The sequence below is a fragment of the Carlito syrichta genome, unplaced genomic scaffold, assembly GCF_000164805.1.
Source record: "Carlito syrichta isolate Samal-C Ts95f unplaced genomic scaffold, Tarsius_syrichta-2.0.1 Scaffold303234, whole genome shotgun sequence".
NCBI classification, from domain to species: domain Eukaryota; kingdom Metazoa; phylum Chordata; class Mammalia; order Primates; family Tarsiidae; genus Carlito; species Carlito syrichta.
Window position 1 is genome coordinate 10,133 of NW_007247330.1, and position 17,270 is coordinate 27,402.

General features: G+C 42.4%; 1 protein-coding gene across 1 annotated transcript in view; it reads right to left on the minus strand.

Annotated features, from left to right (window-relative positions):
• Window positions 1-960: 960 nt before the first annotated feature.
• PPP1R14C (protein phosphatase 1 regulatory inhibitor subunit 14C) overlaps window positions 961-17,270 on the minus strand; it is a gene marked incomplete at its 3' end in the record, with an annotated part of 72,123 nt that continues 55,813 nt past the window's right edge. The window contains exons 2-3 of the mRNA XM_008058162.2: window positions 2,646-2,729; window positions 961-993 (exon numbers count right to left, since the gene is read on the minus strand). Coding sequence (XP_008056353.1) covers window positions 961-993; window positions 2,646-2,729 — 117 coding nt within the window. The remainder of the gene's footprint in view (window positions 994-2,645; window positions 2,730-17,270) is intronic.

Consider the following 17,270-nt stretch of genomic DNA (forward strand, 5'->3'; position numbering starts at 1 on the left):
TATAAAAATATATAAATAGAGAAGGGTCCTGAAGTGTGGGAAAGACATTGCTACTTTTTCTTTATAAGCCTCATATTTTTTGGTTTTCAAAAATGTGAATACATATTACATTGATTTAAAGGTATATATTTTGACAAAATCTCTATGACTGCAAGACGTAATTAAAATTGAAGGTTGTAAGAATAAAGCTCAAATAGGTAGCTATTTGATATGTAGCCTCAAACCAAGTCATTGAAATCTTATACTTGCTTGTAAAAGCATGCTTTCCTCTCCTTCTGTAATTATACCATTTTGAAAAACAGAAGTCTTACTTCCATTACTTTGATGTTACAAAGAGATTCCAAAATATCTGATGGTTCTTCTAATTTCTATGATTTATCACAGGAACAAACTGAAAGTACTTCTTTTGCTAATATTTTTGTAACTGATCAAAACCCTAATCTCTACATTGATTGTACTCTCAGTCATTAGAGTCTACATTAAATGCTTTGGTCTAATCAGACTAATAGCCATTGTTTTTACACCAGTATTATGTACTCAATAAATACCCAAAGTATAACTTTCTTTTTTCTCCCAATAAAGGTAATTCTTTGGAAAGTCTGAATTGACTTTAAGCTTTTCAAAAACACATAGCTATAAACTAATATAATGTACAAACCAGTTGTAAACCTAAAACTATTACTAGAATGATTCTAAACCCTCTGACAATTTTCTTTGAAGTTTGGCTTTTATCTAAAGCAAGCAACACACCCTACTCCATTAGTCTTTTTAAACTAGATATGTTTAGGCTTAGAAATAAAGAAGTTAGTACCATTCAAATATATGCATTCATGGATAATAATTGCTAATTAGTATACACATCATCAAACCCACTTATTGTGGTTTAGTTTTAAAAATAGACAAATTGATTTAATAACAAACGAATTCAAGCATGGCATTTAGAAAAAGTGATTTGTTTACCTCTGTTGGTTTGTAGCAGTCTACAAGAGCCTCCTAGAATTAAACACACAGAAGGTCAGTTTTATCATTTTAAAATTCAAAAATTTTTAAAGTAAAATAAAAAAATCATTGTACATTTATAGTATTCTCTTTATAATGGTAAATCAAGATTTCATATTGACCATCTAGAAACACATTTTATTTTACCACCAGTTAGTCATTTAAGGACATAAAAAATTATACACACATGCTATATGAAATGTTTTCTGAATAGGAAAAGATTTGTTATGCTACCATAGCATTGAAAACAAAATAGAACCCTTGACTAGGTTTTGAGTACTTCATTGAGGAAAAGAGCTTATTTTAAAGCAGGACAGGATATTCAGCTATTCATCAGTTTGTAGTCTGCCAGAGAGATGTGAACTAACTCAGTAGCTCATACCCAAGACGGCCTTCCACAGGAACTGAATCTTCAACTCCAGATTTCCCTCCATTAACTGAACATAACCCAGAAGGATCCAAATGGTTTCAAACCTACCCACCTGATCAATGACTTTTTACCTCCTCTGCATCCACATACCTTTCCATACATGCCAACTTGATTAATATTCAACTATATTTAGCTAAAATGGAAATAGCATGTGTGAGATGTTGACAATCACACTGGACTTGGAGAGCAAGAGATTTGACTGTGATTCAGTCATAGATCAGCTTGAGTCCTCATGTAGGAATTGGGGTGGGGGGTGGAAACCTGATGGTAGCCAAAAAAGTCCCTTTCAAGTTCTCAATTTTAAGAAAACTTTTTTATGTCATTACATTTTCAGGAGGACTGGTGTTGCTTTATCTTTTTTTAAAAAAATTATAACTAGGATGTTATTTTTTCCCAAATAAATCACCAAAAAGAAATAATCATTGTAACTGAGACTGTGCAACACTCAAGGGACACTAATGATGACTAATACATTAAACACATGAGTACATTAAAATGTGCCCTTTGATTGCCTAGGGACCATTTACCATTGGTGGTAACCACGAGCCATTAACAGTAATTATCAATGGACATTAAGTACAATGGCAGATCAAAAGTTAATTGGATTTAGAAACTCCCAAATGCAGATTTTAAAATGATAGATTTGACCTCCTGTGGGAAGGAAATAGGAACTATATTTTATTGCTCTCCATTAAGGAAACATTAGACATCCCAATATCCATTGTTATACTAGAATGCTGTCAGGTGAGCATTGACTATTGAAAGATAGTTTATTAAATCAAATTACATCATAAGCGATCTTACTTAGACATCAATTTCATGAATAATACAATCTACAACTGCGTAAGACCAGAACCTTGGGCTTGGATATTCCAATTCTAGCTCAGTCCCTCTCCTTCTCATACCACTGTGGGGCAACAATTTTTTGCCTTATGACTAGATCTTGGAAGGCAGGACCAGCTCTCTCTCCCAAGAAAATGAGGCTGAGAAAGTCATATCTGTAAGGAGCTTTGAAAACTGACAGCAGTCAAGAACTGCCTTATTATCTAAGATGCACTTTATAAGGGTGAAATGCTTTTCTCTCTGCTGACTGCCGTTGCCTCAGGTTCTGGTGCTAACACTGCCATGGGCAGAATTAGACCATGCCACACTCTGGAGACCTAAGTAGATTCAAGCATCTATGATTGGAAGTTTCTAGATTTTTAAAACTGCTTACCTGTAATTTTGAAGCTCTCTCTTCCTCACTGTCTGCATCAAGAAGATCATCAATGTCAATTTCTACATCTGGCATTTCTTCTTCCTGTTGGGCAGGGGAAAGGTATAAAGACATTTAATTTAGTGAGAAACTAAACGCTACCAAAGCAGTTGAGTTGAGTTGAATAAATGACTAGATCATCAATCAAGAGGGAATGGGAGAGAGGCTGGAGGAAGAGGAAGGGAGGAAGGAGAGGAAGAGGTAGAAAAAGGAGAAAAGGGGAGAAGATAGGAAGAGGAAGAAAGAAAAGAAGAGGAGGGGGAAAGGAAGAGGGAAGCAAAGGAGAATTAAGTAACAAAGCAGCAAAAAATAGTTATTTCAAAAATGATAATTTTTCTACTTTCTAGCAGAAAGCTGCACCTGAGGGGTTGGCAGATTGTAGAAAGATAGTAAATCTGTGATTTCCTACCTAACATCTACCACTCACTGGGTAAGTAGCCCAATCTTTATTCAGGTGTCTACATCTCCCTTCACAGCTCTGGGTCTATAGAGAACCTGACGCCACCATGGGTTTTTTGCACAGCAGCCTTGCCCCAGTCCTAGTACTGATTTAAGAAAGAATACATGATCCAACTGAGACCCAAAGGGGCTCTGGAAAAAGACGCTCTTTCAGCAAAAATATTCCCCCACTCCCTCTGAACAGAGAGCAGGCTGAGGAAGCACGTGGCCCAGGAAACTACTGATAGTCACCATGAAACCATGAAGAGAAACTGAGTTTAGAATAAGGCGGACTTCATAGTGGGCAGAGCTGGGAGAAATAAGAAACCAGGGTTCTAGATAAAATCACCCAGTTCTCAAGTCAAACCACCTCTGAAGCCAGCCCACCAGACAGCAAGTGAACCCCTTTTATTGTTTCAGCCAGCATGGGTGGAGTTTAACATTGCAAAAGACACCCAGTCCAGAAAATAGGGCAAGAAAGACCAGCTGGATTTGCTGAAAATTCTTCACTAATATGGAACCTAAACTTCCAACGCAATGTGGATCTTGGCTACCTCTCATGTCTTCTGCTACTCAGGTTTCCTCTATGTCTCTCAAAGGAGCATTTTGAAACAAGGGAGTCCTGTGGTTTTGCAGTCCACCTTCCCAGTAGAAGTTATGTGCAGCCCAAATCCTTCCGGTCACAGAGATGGCTGAGGGATGTCTACAGAAGTCAGAGAGAAAGCAGTGCATGGGAAGACCTGGACATTCCCTGAGCTCAGCTGCTGGTTGTCTTGGCTTTCTAGGTGAGGCTGACATTCTGAATATTTCCTTCTCAATAAAATGTATTTATTATGTAATCATGCTCAACCATGTGTGTGTGTGTGTGTGTGTGTGTGTGTGTGTGTGTGTTTTCCAACACAAAAGTGAAGACTTCAGTATATTGAGGAAACCGAAGAATATGATACTACTCTGACTGAAAGTAGTTCCTAAGTCAGGCCCTCAATGGTCAGGAAAATTCCAGAAAGAGCCCTCCCCCTGAACCCTTAGTGATTTATTCCTGTTCCTGTATTAAACCACTTCAAAATGAGTATTTATCAATGTGAATGTTTTCGGTGTCATCTGGGCAGTTCTATCTAATGGAAGAGAGGTTTTGTTTTACTCAACATAATTTTCATATTTGTATTTAATAGTAATTTACCTATTAAGAGAAGTTGGTGACCCAGAAATAGGAAGGTGAGCCGGGCACAGTAGCTCACGCCTGTAACCATAGAACTCTGGAAGGTAGAGGAAGGAGGATCACTTGAGCCCAGGAGTTCAAGATCAGCCTGGGCAACATAGCAAGACCTCGTCTCTACAAAAAATAAAAACACTAGCTGCATGTGGTGGTACATGCCTATAGTCCTAGCTACTTAGGAAGCTAAGGTGGAAGGATTGCCTGAGCCCAGGAGGTGGAAGTTGCAGTGAGCCATGATAGTGCCACTGCATTCCAGCCTGAGCAACAGAGTGAGACTCTAACTCCAAAAAAAAAAGGAATAGGAAACTGAAACGTTTTGATGAAAATAAATCAGAAGAGTAACCTTTCTATTGCCAGGAATATGGGCTCTAGAGCCAGCCAGCTCTACCATTAACCCACTATGGAACAAGCTTCTTAACCTCTCTGGCCTCAGTTTCCCCACCAGTAAAAGTAGGACAGTAAATGACAACTGCTTCATAAGGTTGACACATGGATTGAATTAATTAATTGCTATCAAGTTCTCAGAATAGTACTTGGAACACAGCTACGACTGGCTGAGCACTGATTATTATTTCTACAATACTGAAATAAAACTGAACCCAAACTAGAGGGGCAATTCTAACATCTTTAATCTTATTAGAGTCAAAATATCTAAAATAATAATACAAACAAAAGATTTTAAAAAGCATATGTGGCCAGGTACAGGGCTCACGTCTGTAATCCTAGCACTTTGGGAGGCTGAGGGAGAGGATTGCTTGAGCCCAGGAGTTCAGGATGAGCCTAGGCAACATAGTGAGACCTTGTCTCTACAGAAAATAAAAATTAAAAAATAAGCCCGGTGTGGTGGCATGCACCTATAGTCCTAGCTACTTGGGAGGCTGAGGCGGATGGATTGCCTGAGCCCAGAAAGTGAGCTGTCAACATGCCACTGCACACAAGCCTAGGTCACAGAGTGAGACCCTGACTCACACACAAAAAAGGCATATGTTAATGGTTTGAATGCGTGTTCCTTCTAAAACTCATGTTGGAATTTGGTTGCCACCGTAGTGGTGTCGGGAGGTAAGACATTTGGAGGCAATAGGGTTATGAGGGCTCTGTCCTCATGGGTGGATTAATGCCATTGTAAGTGTGTGAGTTTGGCCTTCTTCTGTCTCTTTGCCCTTCAGCTTTCCTGTTATATAAGGACACAATGTTCCACCCTCTGGGATATGTGTCATTCAAGGTGCCATCTTGGAAGTAGCGACTGGGTTCTTACCAGACACCAAACCTGCCAGTGCTTTGATCTTAGACTTTCCAGTATCCAGAACTATAGGAAATACATTTCTGTTCTTTACAAATTACTCAGTCTCGGGTATTCTGTTACAGCAACAAAAACAGACTAAACAGTATATTTTCTTTGAAAATTCTAATGATCTTGGAACTGGGAGAGAGAAAAAAAAGACCTCTTGCTGGAGAGTAGTGATAAGAATAAAGTTAACTCTTGACTTCCTAGGATGTCAGTAAAACTATAATTGCTGGGAATGTGTATCTGGCTATGTAAATATGTGTAGGAGCCTGCCTTGTCCTGGGAACCTAACCACATGAGGCAATGAATGCAAGCATCATTAACCTCCCACTCGACTCTGGGATGCTGTGGCTTTTCCTTCCTTCACTAGAATTTGTCCACCCTGTGCTTACATCCTGCAGGTCAGACCCTCTGACTGATATAGAGCAACTGTTTCCAATGAAATGCCATTTTTAAGCCCCCTAAAAGTGGGGCAGGGAAATGGGAACAGATGTACTTTCCTCAGGGAAGAGGAGGCCAAGAGGACTCCAAGGCTACACACTTCACTGTCAAAACCACACAAAGTGGGTGCTGCTGCACTCTGTGTGGGTACCTGCCTCCCTGGCTGCGACTGCCTTCTCCTCTACCCTGTTGTCATTTTCTTGCCTTGATGTTCTCTGTGCCCAACCTTCTAATTTTGTGTATATTTGAAATCACAGTTGATTAAAAAAAAAAAAAGACCAGCAGGGAGAGAAGGGGAGTCATTCAAGGAGCCACAGTATGTAGCTCTGAAGTACAGTCATGTATTATATAACAGCGTTTCACTCAACAACAACTGCATATACAATGGTGGTCCCATAAGGTTATAGTATTGTATTTTTCTTATACCTTTTATATGCTTAGATACACTACAATATAAAGTATATATCCACCATTTAAGTATATGTCTACCATATAAGGTCAAAACACCCTTAGCCAATTTCAGCTGACTCTATTTAAGAAAAGTCAAGCAAAATAGATAAACCCACAAGCTTCAATCTGTGTAACAATCTATACTGCCTCCCCGTACGTTTCCCCACTTCTCCTCAAAACAGCCCTTTGGGTTCAGGAGTATTCTTCAAGGACACATAGCATATATTTATTGTCATAGTTTAATAAAATCAAGCAAAGGAAACCAGATATAGAAACTGCTCAAGGAATCACAGCTGAGGGAAGCCTGGTGTCTGCTATTCTTAAAGCAAATAAAATGACAATCAGTAACAAACACCCTCCTCTGAAGAGCACAGCCATGGGTTTCCTGGCAAACACTATTTAAACCGTTTGGATGCCTGGCCACATGTGGTCAAACAGACTTGCGTAGCTGCGTGGCACTTCACCCCCACCCCCCTATAAGTGGGTTCCCTTGACTAGGTGCAGTCTTATTCGGGCTGCTCAAGGCTCATGGTTCGTTACTGCATTGACCCATTTTCCCAGCCTCTGAGATCTGGTAAGCACATGTGGTATCTAAATTTAAATTCATTAAAATGAAATACAATGAAGAATACAGTTCCTTAGCCACACTGGTCACATCTCAAGTATGCAATAGCTACATGTAGCAAGTGTCTACTGTACTGGACAGCACAGCCAGAGAACATGCTTGTCAAGGCAGAAGTTTCCATTGGCCAGTGCTGCCCCAGAGCATGCTCGCCCTCTGGCCCAGAACTTGGGAAGCAAAACCCCTTCCTCTCTCAAAGGGACTTGTCTGGAGTAAAAGAAAGACCGGGAATCTCATGGTCATTCCCACTGCCCTAGGGCATGTGGCTAGGAACCCTTGAGTTTGGTTTTCCAAGTGGGAGAACTGATGCGAACTAAGTACAGGTCTTCACTGACTAACTACAACAATCATTAGGCATTGGCACTTTCTACAAACCAATGCTGTGTCTCAGCACCCCAGCCCAGTTTATCAGAGGCCCAGGAGGAGCCCAAGTTCAGCAAGCACGTTGGAGCATGGACCTGGGGTGTTCTGAATGTTGGTTATGCTAAAACAAAGCCTAGGCAAGAAAAACCTAGAGACACTGGGGACCAGACAGGTAACAGGAAAGCCCTAGGGAGCAAAAATAGTACCTAGTATCAAGTATAGAATCTTGCTCAAATTCAGTATTCAATATTTTTGATGAAAAGTAAGGAAATATTTTTAAATGTGTAGTTCTGTTTAGCTCTCTCTTAGCACACTCTCGCTGAATAAACATCATAATAGATCAAGTCATTTACAAGGGAGTAAACACACCCAAGGGCTCACCACAGTATCCCAGAGTTTAACTCTGTTTGAGCATTTTCTCACATTAAAAATGCTTCCCCAAACAGAGGCTCTGGTGACAAGAATTGAAACAACTGTCTTCAGAGTTGCTAGGGAAAGTTACCAGCTTACTGTGTCCCATATAAGTGAGAGGCCCTCCTGTGGCTCTCTGTACCCATAGAACGAGACCCCGAATCATCTCTAGCATCTTTCTGGTTGTACGTCTGTTGAGGACCCCCTGTGTACAAGGCATTGTGTGTCAGTCACTGAAAGGCCCTGGCCCTGGAGGGACAGTCTAAACATGGCTCTGACAGACAAATGACATATGAGGGAGGACCCAAAAAACATGGAATTCATTTATTTCAAAATTGTGTATTTGCTCTTACATGTTTAAACTTCAGTCACCTTCAATGCACTTTTTCTTTGATGCAATATACTTATCAAGATGCTTTTTCTACTGCTCTAAACAGTTTTTGAACTTTTAGTCTTTTAGTGTTTCTGCCGTTTTTTGTTTCACCTCTTCCACATTGGCAAAATGTTTCCCTTTGAGAACTTTTTTCATCTGGGGAAACAAAAAAAATTTGCTTGGGCAAGATTGGGTGAATAGGGAGGATGGGCATGGGGGAGGGGTCATTGCTGCTTTTGGTAAGAAAAAAAACAAAACAAAAACTGCTGAACACTCAGCACAGTGTGGGCAGGTTTTTTGTGTAAATCACCCATCATGAAATGGACAAACACAGTGAAAGAATCTAAAAAAAAAAATCACTGAACGCAGCCTCTCACAACAATGCTAGCTGGTACATAGATGCTGATGGATTCCAAGAACACTTACCTAGCAAGAAAAGACTGTACTACAAGGGACCTGCCCTCCAAAAAGATAATTCCAAGTTTTTTGAGTCTCCCCTCATACAAAGCACCACAAGCCAGAAGCAAACCCCAGATGCTTTATTGACTCAGGGAGAGAGAAGACTTCCACCAGAGGTAGGCAAGGAGATTTCACAGAGGTGAGAGAAGGTGAGCAGCCCTTGTGGAATGACAGGACATGGACAGGTTTAGAGGAGGAGGTAGACAGGAGCAAAAATACCAGGTATGTTCTAAATGCAGACACAGAAAGGTCTTTTGCCTGGGAGACAATCAACTGTGGGCTGCAAATAAGTCTATGGAGCCAGACAGGTGACAGGCGTGGGGCAGGTTGAGGAGCTATGAAGAGCAATGGGGAGTGTGGCAAACTGGAGAAAGTATGATCCAAGGAAAGACAAAAGGAAGCACGCCATTCCCACTTCCTGTCATGCTTTAGGAATATATACTCAGTGCTGCCAGGGTTTTCTAAATTTTCAGGAAAATAGAAACTTTTAACATAAAAATTCCAGTTTTTTAAAAAGCTGGCTAGCAATTCCTTATAATACCATGTAGAACAAACAAAACCCATGGACCTACAGGTTGCCAGTTTCCCCTCATCCTGAAGAGACTGTAGCCACTGAGGACTCTGGAGCAAGAAAACAAATGACAGAAGGAAGAGTTGACCCACCTGCAGGGCCCAGGGCAACAGGGAGGACAGAGGCTGCCAGAAAGCGGCTACTCATCCAGGTGTGAAGCAACAGGGCTCAAAGGCAAGTCTGGCAGAAATAAAAAGATTTTAAAAGAGCAATACAAGGTGAGGTGGCTTAAGCCTGTAATCCTAGCACTTTGGGAGGCCAAGGCAAGAGGATCACTGGAAGCCAGAAGATAGAGACTAGCCTGGACAACATAGCAAAACTCTATTGCTAAAAAGAAATTTTTTTTTTAATCTGCCAGGCGTGGTGGTGCATGCCTGTAAATCCTAGCTACTCGGGAGGCTGGGGGTGGGAGGATCACCTGAGCCCGAGTTCAAGGCTGCAGTGAGCTTTGATCGCACCACTGCATTCCAGCCTGGGTGGCAAAGCAAGATTCTGTCTCAAAAAAAACAAAAGTGATAAGTAAGGAAGAAAAAAATGGATGAAATTTGGAGATAAACTGGATATTGGATGAGGAAGAAGGAAAAGGTAAAGAAGATCCAGATTGTAAGCCTTATTTGGAGAAAGATGGCAATGACAGGAAGCACATCTGGGACCCAGAGACACTTCACAAACCAACACTCAGGATAAACTTGAGCTGCCACCAGTCCCTTAACCCCAATTCATATGCAGAAGCGTGATTCCCACACTGAACAGTTACACATCACACAGGCACAGACCAGGCCACACATGTATACACCACCTAGGCACATGCTGCACAGGTACAGACCAGGCCACACAGGTATAGGCCAGGCCACACAGGTACATGCTACACAGGCACATGCCACACAGGTACAGGCCAGGCCACATAGGTGCACGCTGCACAGGCACAGGCCACATGGGCACACACCAGGTCATACAGGTACACACTGCATAAGTGCAGGCCACACAGGTACAGGTCACACAAGTACATACTGCAGAACCTGCAGCCAGGCCCACAACAGCTGGGAGTGCAGAACAGGCCACCCATTCATACACACACACAAGCACACACACCGTACCCCCCCCCACACACACTTCTAACTAGTCAGTAAATTTGTACCATGAACCTTGTCAGACATCAAGTCAGCTTTTAAAAAGAATAAAAGCTCACCCCTGTCCACAGAAGAGAAGTGGCAAGCAGGATAGTCAAGCTGAAACTTAACTTGAAGATGGACCACAGTCTAGTTATGAGGCACAGCTTGGCTGCTCCCTGAAAATGACCACACTGATAATTCTCATCAGTCTCTATCTCAAAATAGGGATGGTGAAGGATCGTGGGATTAGACTACTGAACAAATTGTGGCAGCTGAGGGACAGACAGTGGCAACAGGAGCGGGGAGTGGCAAATACCAGCTTATGACCTGTCTAAACATTCATCTGAAAAACAGCCACAGTTTCTCAATAGCTCACTTGTCTATAGGCCTATGAGAGAAAATTGGCATAGGAAGCATATAGAAAGCACTGACTCCTTGGGATTATGTGAACTCTCTATGAAAATATTGATATTCATGTTTTCATTTTAATGACAATCCAAAATAATTCCTGTAAGCAAGCATATTCTAAGAATAGTCTGGATGGCCATCCCATAACCACGTCGTGCCAGGTCACTCTGTGTTTACACATTGGCATCAAGCAGAATTACATTAATTGTCACAGCTAATGAGAAAAAAGCCACAGGGTAAATTTAATATATAAATGATTCATTCACACCAAGTGAAGCCAAGTGCTATCACTCAAAGGACACTGAGCTTCAGAAATCTCTATTTAATTCCTGTGACAAAAGGAATTAAGTCAGCCATCAAAGGTTGTGCATTTGAGTTTCACTGGTTGGGAATTTTATGTTTAATTTTAAAATTTGATGTAATTTTATAATTGAAAGAACCATTAAGTATAAGGAATTTATACCTAGTCTGAAGTGGACCATAGATAAATAATATAATATTGAACGTTTAAATCAGCCTTGGAATCTGCAAGAAATTTTTTCCACTTAAAAAGGAGCCCAACCTACCCTACGGCATGTCATTGCAAAATACCAGAACATTGAGGAGGAAGGGAAGATCCTGGAAACTTTCAGAAGGAAAACAGGTCACACATGAAAGGATAGAGAACTGATGTCAGCAGGCTTCCTGACAGCAACAGAGTGAAGAAACCAAAAGCGAGGTCTCAGAATCTTGAGAAGAAAGAACTCCACCCTCAAGGATTACATCCTCCCTGCTATTGTTTAGATGTGGTTTGACCCTCTCCAGAACTCATGTTGAAATCTGGTCCCCAATATAACAGTGTTGAGAGGTGATGAGACCTTTGAGAAGTGATGAGGTCATGGGACAGAGCCCTCATGAAGGGATGAATGCCATTCTCTTAAGAATGGGTTACTTCTCCTGAGACTGGATTAGTTCTCTCAAGGCTGCTTGTTACAAAGCATGCCGGCTTCCTCCCCTGACTCTTTTTACTCTTGCGGGCTTGCCTTTCCATTTTTCCATCATGCCCTGACGCAGCACAAAGGCTCTCACCAGAAGCCAGCCCAATGTAGCCCCTTGACCTTGGAGTTCCCAGCCTCCAGAACCATAAGGAATACATTTCTTTTTAAAAATAAATTACCCAGTCTGTCGATAATGGACTAAGACACTCCCAAACTATCAATCAAGAGTTAGATTAAAAAAACCATAGATATTTTAAGACATCCAGTCTTACATCTCACTTAGTTACTTCCCATTTGTGGAGAGAGCACCAACAAAACAAATACATTTGATTTTCTTAAATTATCTGTAGCAGTGGCTCCTAAAGGTCATAGAGCACAGCCTAAAATCCAGACTGAGGAGGGTATGAGAAATGCCAGTGTAAAGAACAAGCAGGACAAGTTGGGGAACTGGCAGAGGCATGGATGAGTCTGCTTGATGTGGGCCTAGGGTCCAGCTCCACTGGGCACCCATCTACACAGGCAGCTGGACCACTTAGCAGACTGGGGAAGGATGGCCTCACCTGAGGCCTTCAATGGAGCTCACATGGGTAAACAAATGGCACTATTCCAGATGGGTCTCATGTCACTATTTCCCTAATGCATACTTAAAACTTAACTTGTTGTAAATTAAAAGTTGAACAAATGACTGAAGTTTGCTCAGAGCCAAGCAGCAAGATTCCCCTACAATTCCTTCCTTAGAAAAATCAAAACAGCCTGGCCAAACTTGACTCTATGGTAAAGTGAAGGGATGTTTTAAATACTACAGTGGGTACCCAAAAAATATACACATATATTTTAAGAAAGGAAAAACTGTATTAAAATTGTAATGCTCAATAAGATGAATACAGGTCATGTTTGACTTCTGCAATTATAAGAGGTGCTCAAAGTGGTTACCATCAGCATCAGACCTTTCTGATTATAGCAATTATCTCTTCACATCTCTTAAAATGTGTGTACATTTTTTGATACCCCCAATATTTACAGGAATTACTGTTATTGACACCCAGGAGAGCAGGTCTTGACCCAAATTTATCCCCCTAAGGTTAATTTTGGGGGCGCTGACACATATGTAAATGATAACCGCAGAACAGGGCCCATCCCTGCACCCTATACAGAATACCCTCCATTCCTCCTGCTCATGAAAATACATTACAATGCTAGTGAGCAAGAGTGACATTATTTTACAATATAAAACAAATGCCAGCTCACAGACACAAAGATTCATATTACTGGTCATGTTAGATTATTCTAGAAGTAGGCACGCCTGCATCAGGATCTCGAACACCAGGCAAGCCCATGCAGCACCTATTTACCAAGCACCTACTACCTGCCAGGTACTGTCCTAGATGCCAGGGATGAGGAATGGACAACTGGCAAAAAAACACTTGCTCCCATGGGGAAGGCAGACAATAAGCAAGTTAAGTACAATCTATAGTGTGGTAATGGGTGATAGATATTTTGCAGAAAATTTTGACAGAGGAGAGAAATAGGGAGCAGGAAGGCTTGAATTTTAAATAGGATGGTGACAGGGTAGGGCTCAGTGAATAAGACTTCTGATTAAAGACTTAGCATGGAGGGAAAACAGCAAGTGCCAAGCTATGTCTGAGAAGCTGCAAGGAGCCCAGGGTCACTACAGTGGAGCTGGGATCATGGTGGGGGACAAAGCTGCAGAGACTCAGAGACCCTGATTTGTACCCTGAGCAAGAGAAAAGCCATTGGTGGGTTAGAACCGAGGGGTGAAATGATCTGATTTACCTTTTAAAATGAGGACTCGGCTGCTTTGTAAAGAATGGGCTGCAGGGAGACAAGGGCATCAGCAAAGAGACCACTTAAGAGGCTGCAGAAATAAGCTGGGAAGAAACGACACTGGCTTCGGTGAGGGCGCAGCATGATCTATAACTCTGCTCTTACAAGTGAGTTCTTATCTGGGTCACAGCTAATCCAAACCTCAAAGAACTAACATATCTCAGAAGCTTTACCAGGTACTGCAGTCAGCTGAGACATTTTGCATTTTGCAAGAAGGCAGGTATAGTACAAACCTATTAAGCACAGCAGCAGGCTGGTTTGATGGCAGGTGTGAACTGTTCATGCAGACCAGGCCATGAGGGAGGGCCCTGAGTCCAGGGGGCAACCAGTCCCAGAAGTAAGGAGAGGCTACCTAAACACTGACTAAGCCGAGGCCACGCTGTGTGTGAACAGCAGCAGGGAACAAAGGTGAGGAGGTTTTTCCTAGGTCAGAAACCCACCCACCATGCAGGTTTCCCTTTCCCACTCACCAGGGAGTTTATTCCTCCTCTATAGGGCCACGTGGTTGTCATTAGCACTGCATGGCAGGCCTTCTTCACCCCCCAAATCTCTCTGCTACATTTAGCAATTTATTTTTTTAGCAAATGAATATCTCTGGAGAGACCATCATAACTCTCCAGACAAGGTTGGAACAACCAAAAAAAGACTGCACATCAAGACAGATATGGTGTTCTGTGTCCTGCCCTTGGTCTCAAATGGCTCATGAGGCCACTTCCTTCTGTGATAAGAGGACCCAAGGGAACCTGAATGAACAGAGCACAGAATGGGAATCAAGTGACCAAAACCTTAGTCTTCCCACTATGCCCCAGGTTGCCTTGCTTCTCAGCACAAATGAGACCCTTCGGGTGGGGACAAGTGATAATGTGTCCATGGAGTTGGGAGGGAAGCAGACCCAGGTTTTATTCCATCTCTGCCACTTACAACCTGTGTGAACCGAGACAAGGCAATGGTTCCCCAACCCTTATTTCCTATGCCTGTTAGATAAAATCTGCCATGATCCTGCCCAGGCATGTCACACAAACTCAACAAATGGCAATAGGTCCTCAGTGGGCACTAAGTCAACTGGGTACATCTGATCAGCTGATTTCCCTTTTAAAAAAAATAAACACACAGGTGCTGGGTAAATAAAAACATTTTAAAAATAAGCAATCAATAAATGTTCAACATAAATGCCTCTTCCAGGGAATCTCATACTCCTGCTGCCTTAAAATCCCAAATGAAGACCTAAGATATTACCAACTTGTTCAAAACCATGAGGATTAAATGGGGAGAAAAAAAACTGTAAGCAATGCTCCCCAGATGCAGAGCTTCCTGGAAACAAGAACACTCTGCTCTGCATGGAAACACTAAGCTTGCACAGCTGGTTGTTAACAATGCAGGTTGTTCCTAATTAGGAGTCTGAAAATAACTGACAACCAAGGCAGTTCATAATGATAGCAAGGACAACCTTCTTACCCATGGCATAAGTGAGGATGCTGAGACCATCCCCAAGGTTCTGGATACAGTCCCCAGGTGGCCACCAGCCTCATGCTCACCCTGCTAATTAACGTACAGCATACCTTCCCTCGACACCCTTTGCACCTCATGGCAGCACTTGCCTGGAGGTCCCTCATGGGGAGATGAACACCACATGTGAGCTAGTCTTGGTACTGGTACTGAGCTACAGGCAATGGACAAGGACACTGGGAAAAAATAAAGCAGAGATCTGAAAGAAAGGGCTGGTGTCACCTGAGGAGAAAGAGGCACGTGAGCCTGTCTCTACGAACTCACACTTGGCAATGTCTGGCTTCCTGCTGACTTTGGGATCTGGCCTGAGCTGTCCACACATCCACCTTTATACTGCAAATGCTTGGGGCCAAGCAGAATTCTCATAGGCTGGAGACACTCAAGTTACCTGAAGGTGCATAAAGGCATTAGCAGAAGCCCGGTACAGCCAATTTTTTGAGAGAAGACAGTTCCCCTTTAATATCAAACCTCTCACCACACGGCTTGTGACCAAAATGTCCTGATGGCAATCTGGGGTCACCGTGGTGTTAGATTTCCTAACACAGAACACTAAATCCAGACATTTTCCCACATCCTCTGTCTTGGGTAGGCTGTTAAATCAGCTGTGGTCAAATGTGTTCAGTATTGGCAGCTCCACAGAGAACTGAGAATATGATGTGGAACGGTCGCTAAGAAAAGACTGAAATTGTGAATCGCATCCAAAGGGCAACAGGTGGCAAGTAGGCACATCGCACTTTTGAGTTTAAAAGACTATTGTTTCTGGGTACGGTGGCTCATATGTGTAATCCCAGCTCTTTGGCAGACTCAGGAGGGAGGATCACTTGAGGTTAGAAGTTCAAGACCAGCCTGGGCAACACAGCAAGACCCTGTCTCTACAAAAAAAATAAAAAGTAGCTAAGCATGTATGGCACACGCTTGTAGTACGAGCTACTCGGGAGGCTGAGGTGGGAGGATTGCTTGAGCACAGGAGTTAAGAGCTAAAGTGAGCTATGATTCTGCCACTGCACTCCAGCCTAGCACCATCTCTTAAAAAAAATAAAAATAAAAAAGCTGTTGTTGAAATGATCTATCAAGCCAAAAAAATACATGAAATAAATTTAAATGAAGGAAGACAAGCCGGGCTCGGTGGCTCAGCCTGTAATGCCGCCCTTTGGGAGGCTGAGGTGAGTGGACTGCCTGAGCCCGTGGGTTCGAGACCCACCTGGGCAACTTGGCGAGACCTCACCTTTACAAAAAATTAGCCGGGCGAGGTAGCGTGCGCTTGTAGTTCCAGCTACCTGGAAGGCTGAGGCGGAAGGATTGCCGGAGCCCAGCAGATCGAGGCTGCGGTGGCCGGGAGCAGCCACTGTACTCCAGTCTTAGGTGACAGAGTGAGACTCCAACTAAAAAAAAAAAAAAAAAAAAAAAAAGGGAAGACAACCTGGAAAGCCTTCATATTTTATGATTCCAACCACCGGACATTCTGAAAACAAGACTATGGAGATAGTAAAATGATCAGGCACTGACAGGGAAGGAGGAATAAGCACAAGGCATTTTTAAGGCTAGAAAAATATTCAGTATGATCTTGTAAGCGTAGATACATGTCATCATGCATTGGCCAAAACACAATTAGAGAAAATCTCACACACACACACACAAACCTCATGGAATGTACAAAACAAAGAATGAGCCAGAATAGAAGCTGTGGACTTTAGTTAACAAAAATGCATAAGATGAGCTCATCTGTTGTGACAAAGCAGCCAGGCGTGGTGGCTTACACTTGTAATCCCAGCACTTTGGAAGGCCAAAGCGGGAGAATTGCTTGAGCCCAGGAGTTCGAAACCAGCCTAGGCAACATATCGAGATCTAATCTCTATAAAAAACAATTAAAAATTTAAAAAATTAGCCAGGCATGGTGGTAGGTGCCTGTAGTCCCAGCTACTCGGGACTACAGGCTGAGGCGGGAGGATCGCTTGAGCCAAGGAGGTCAAGGCTGAAGTGAGCCATGATTGTGCTACTGCACTCTAGCCTAGATGACAGAGTGAGACCCCCAACTTAAAAAATAAAAAAAAAAGGACCATGTTAATGAAAGGGGAACCTGGAATGGAGGGAGGGGAAGGGGTAGATGGA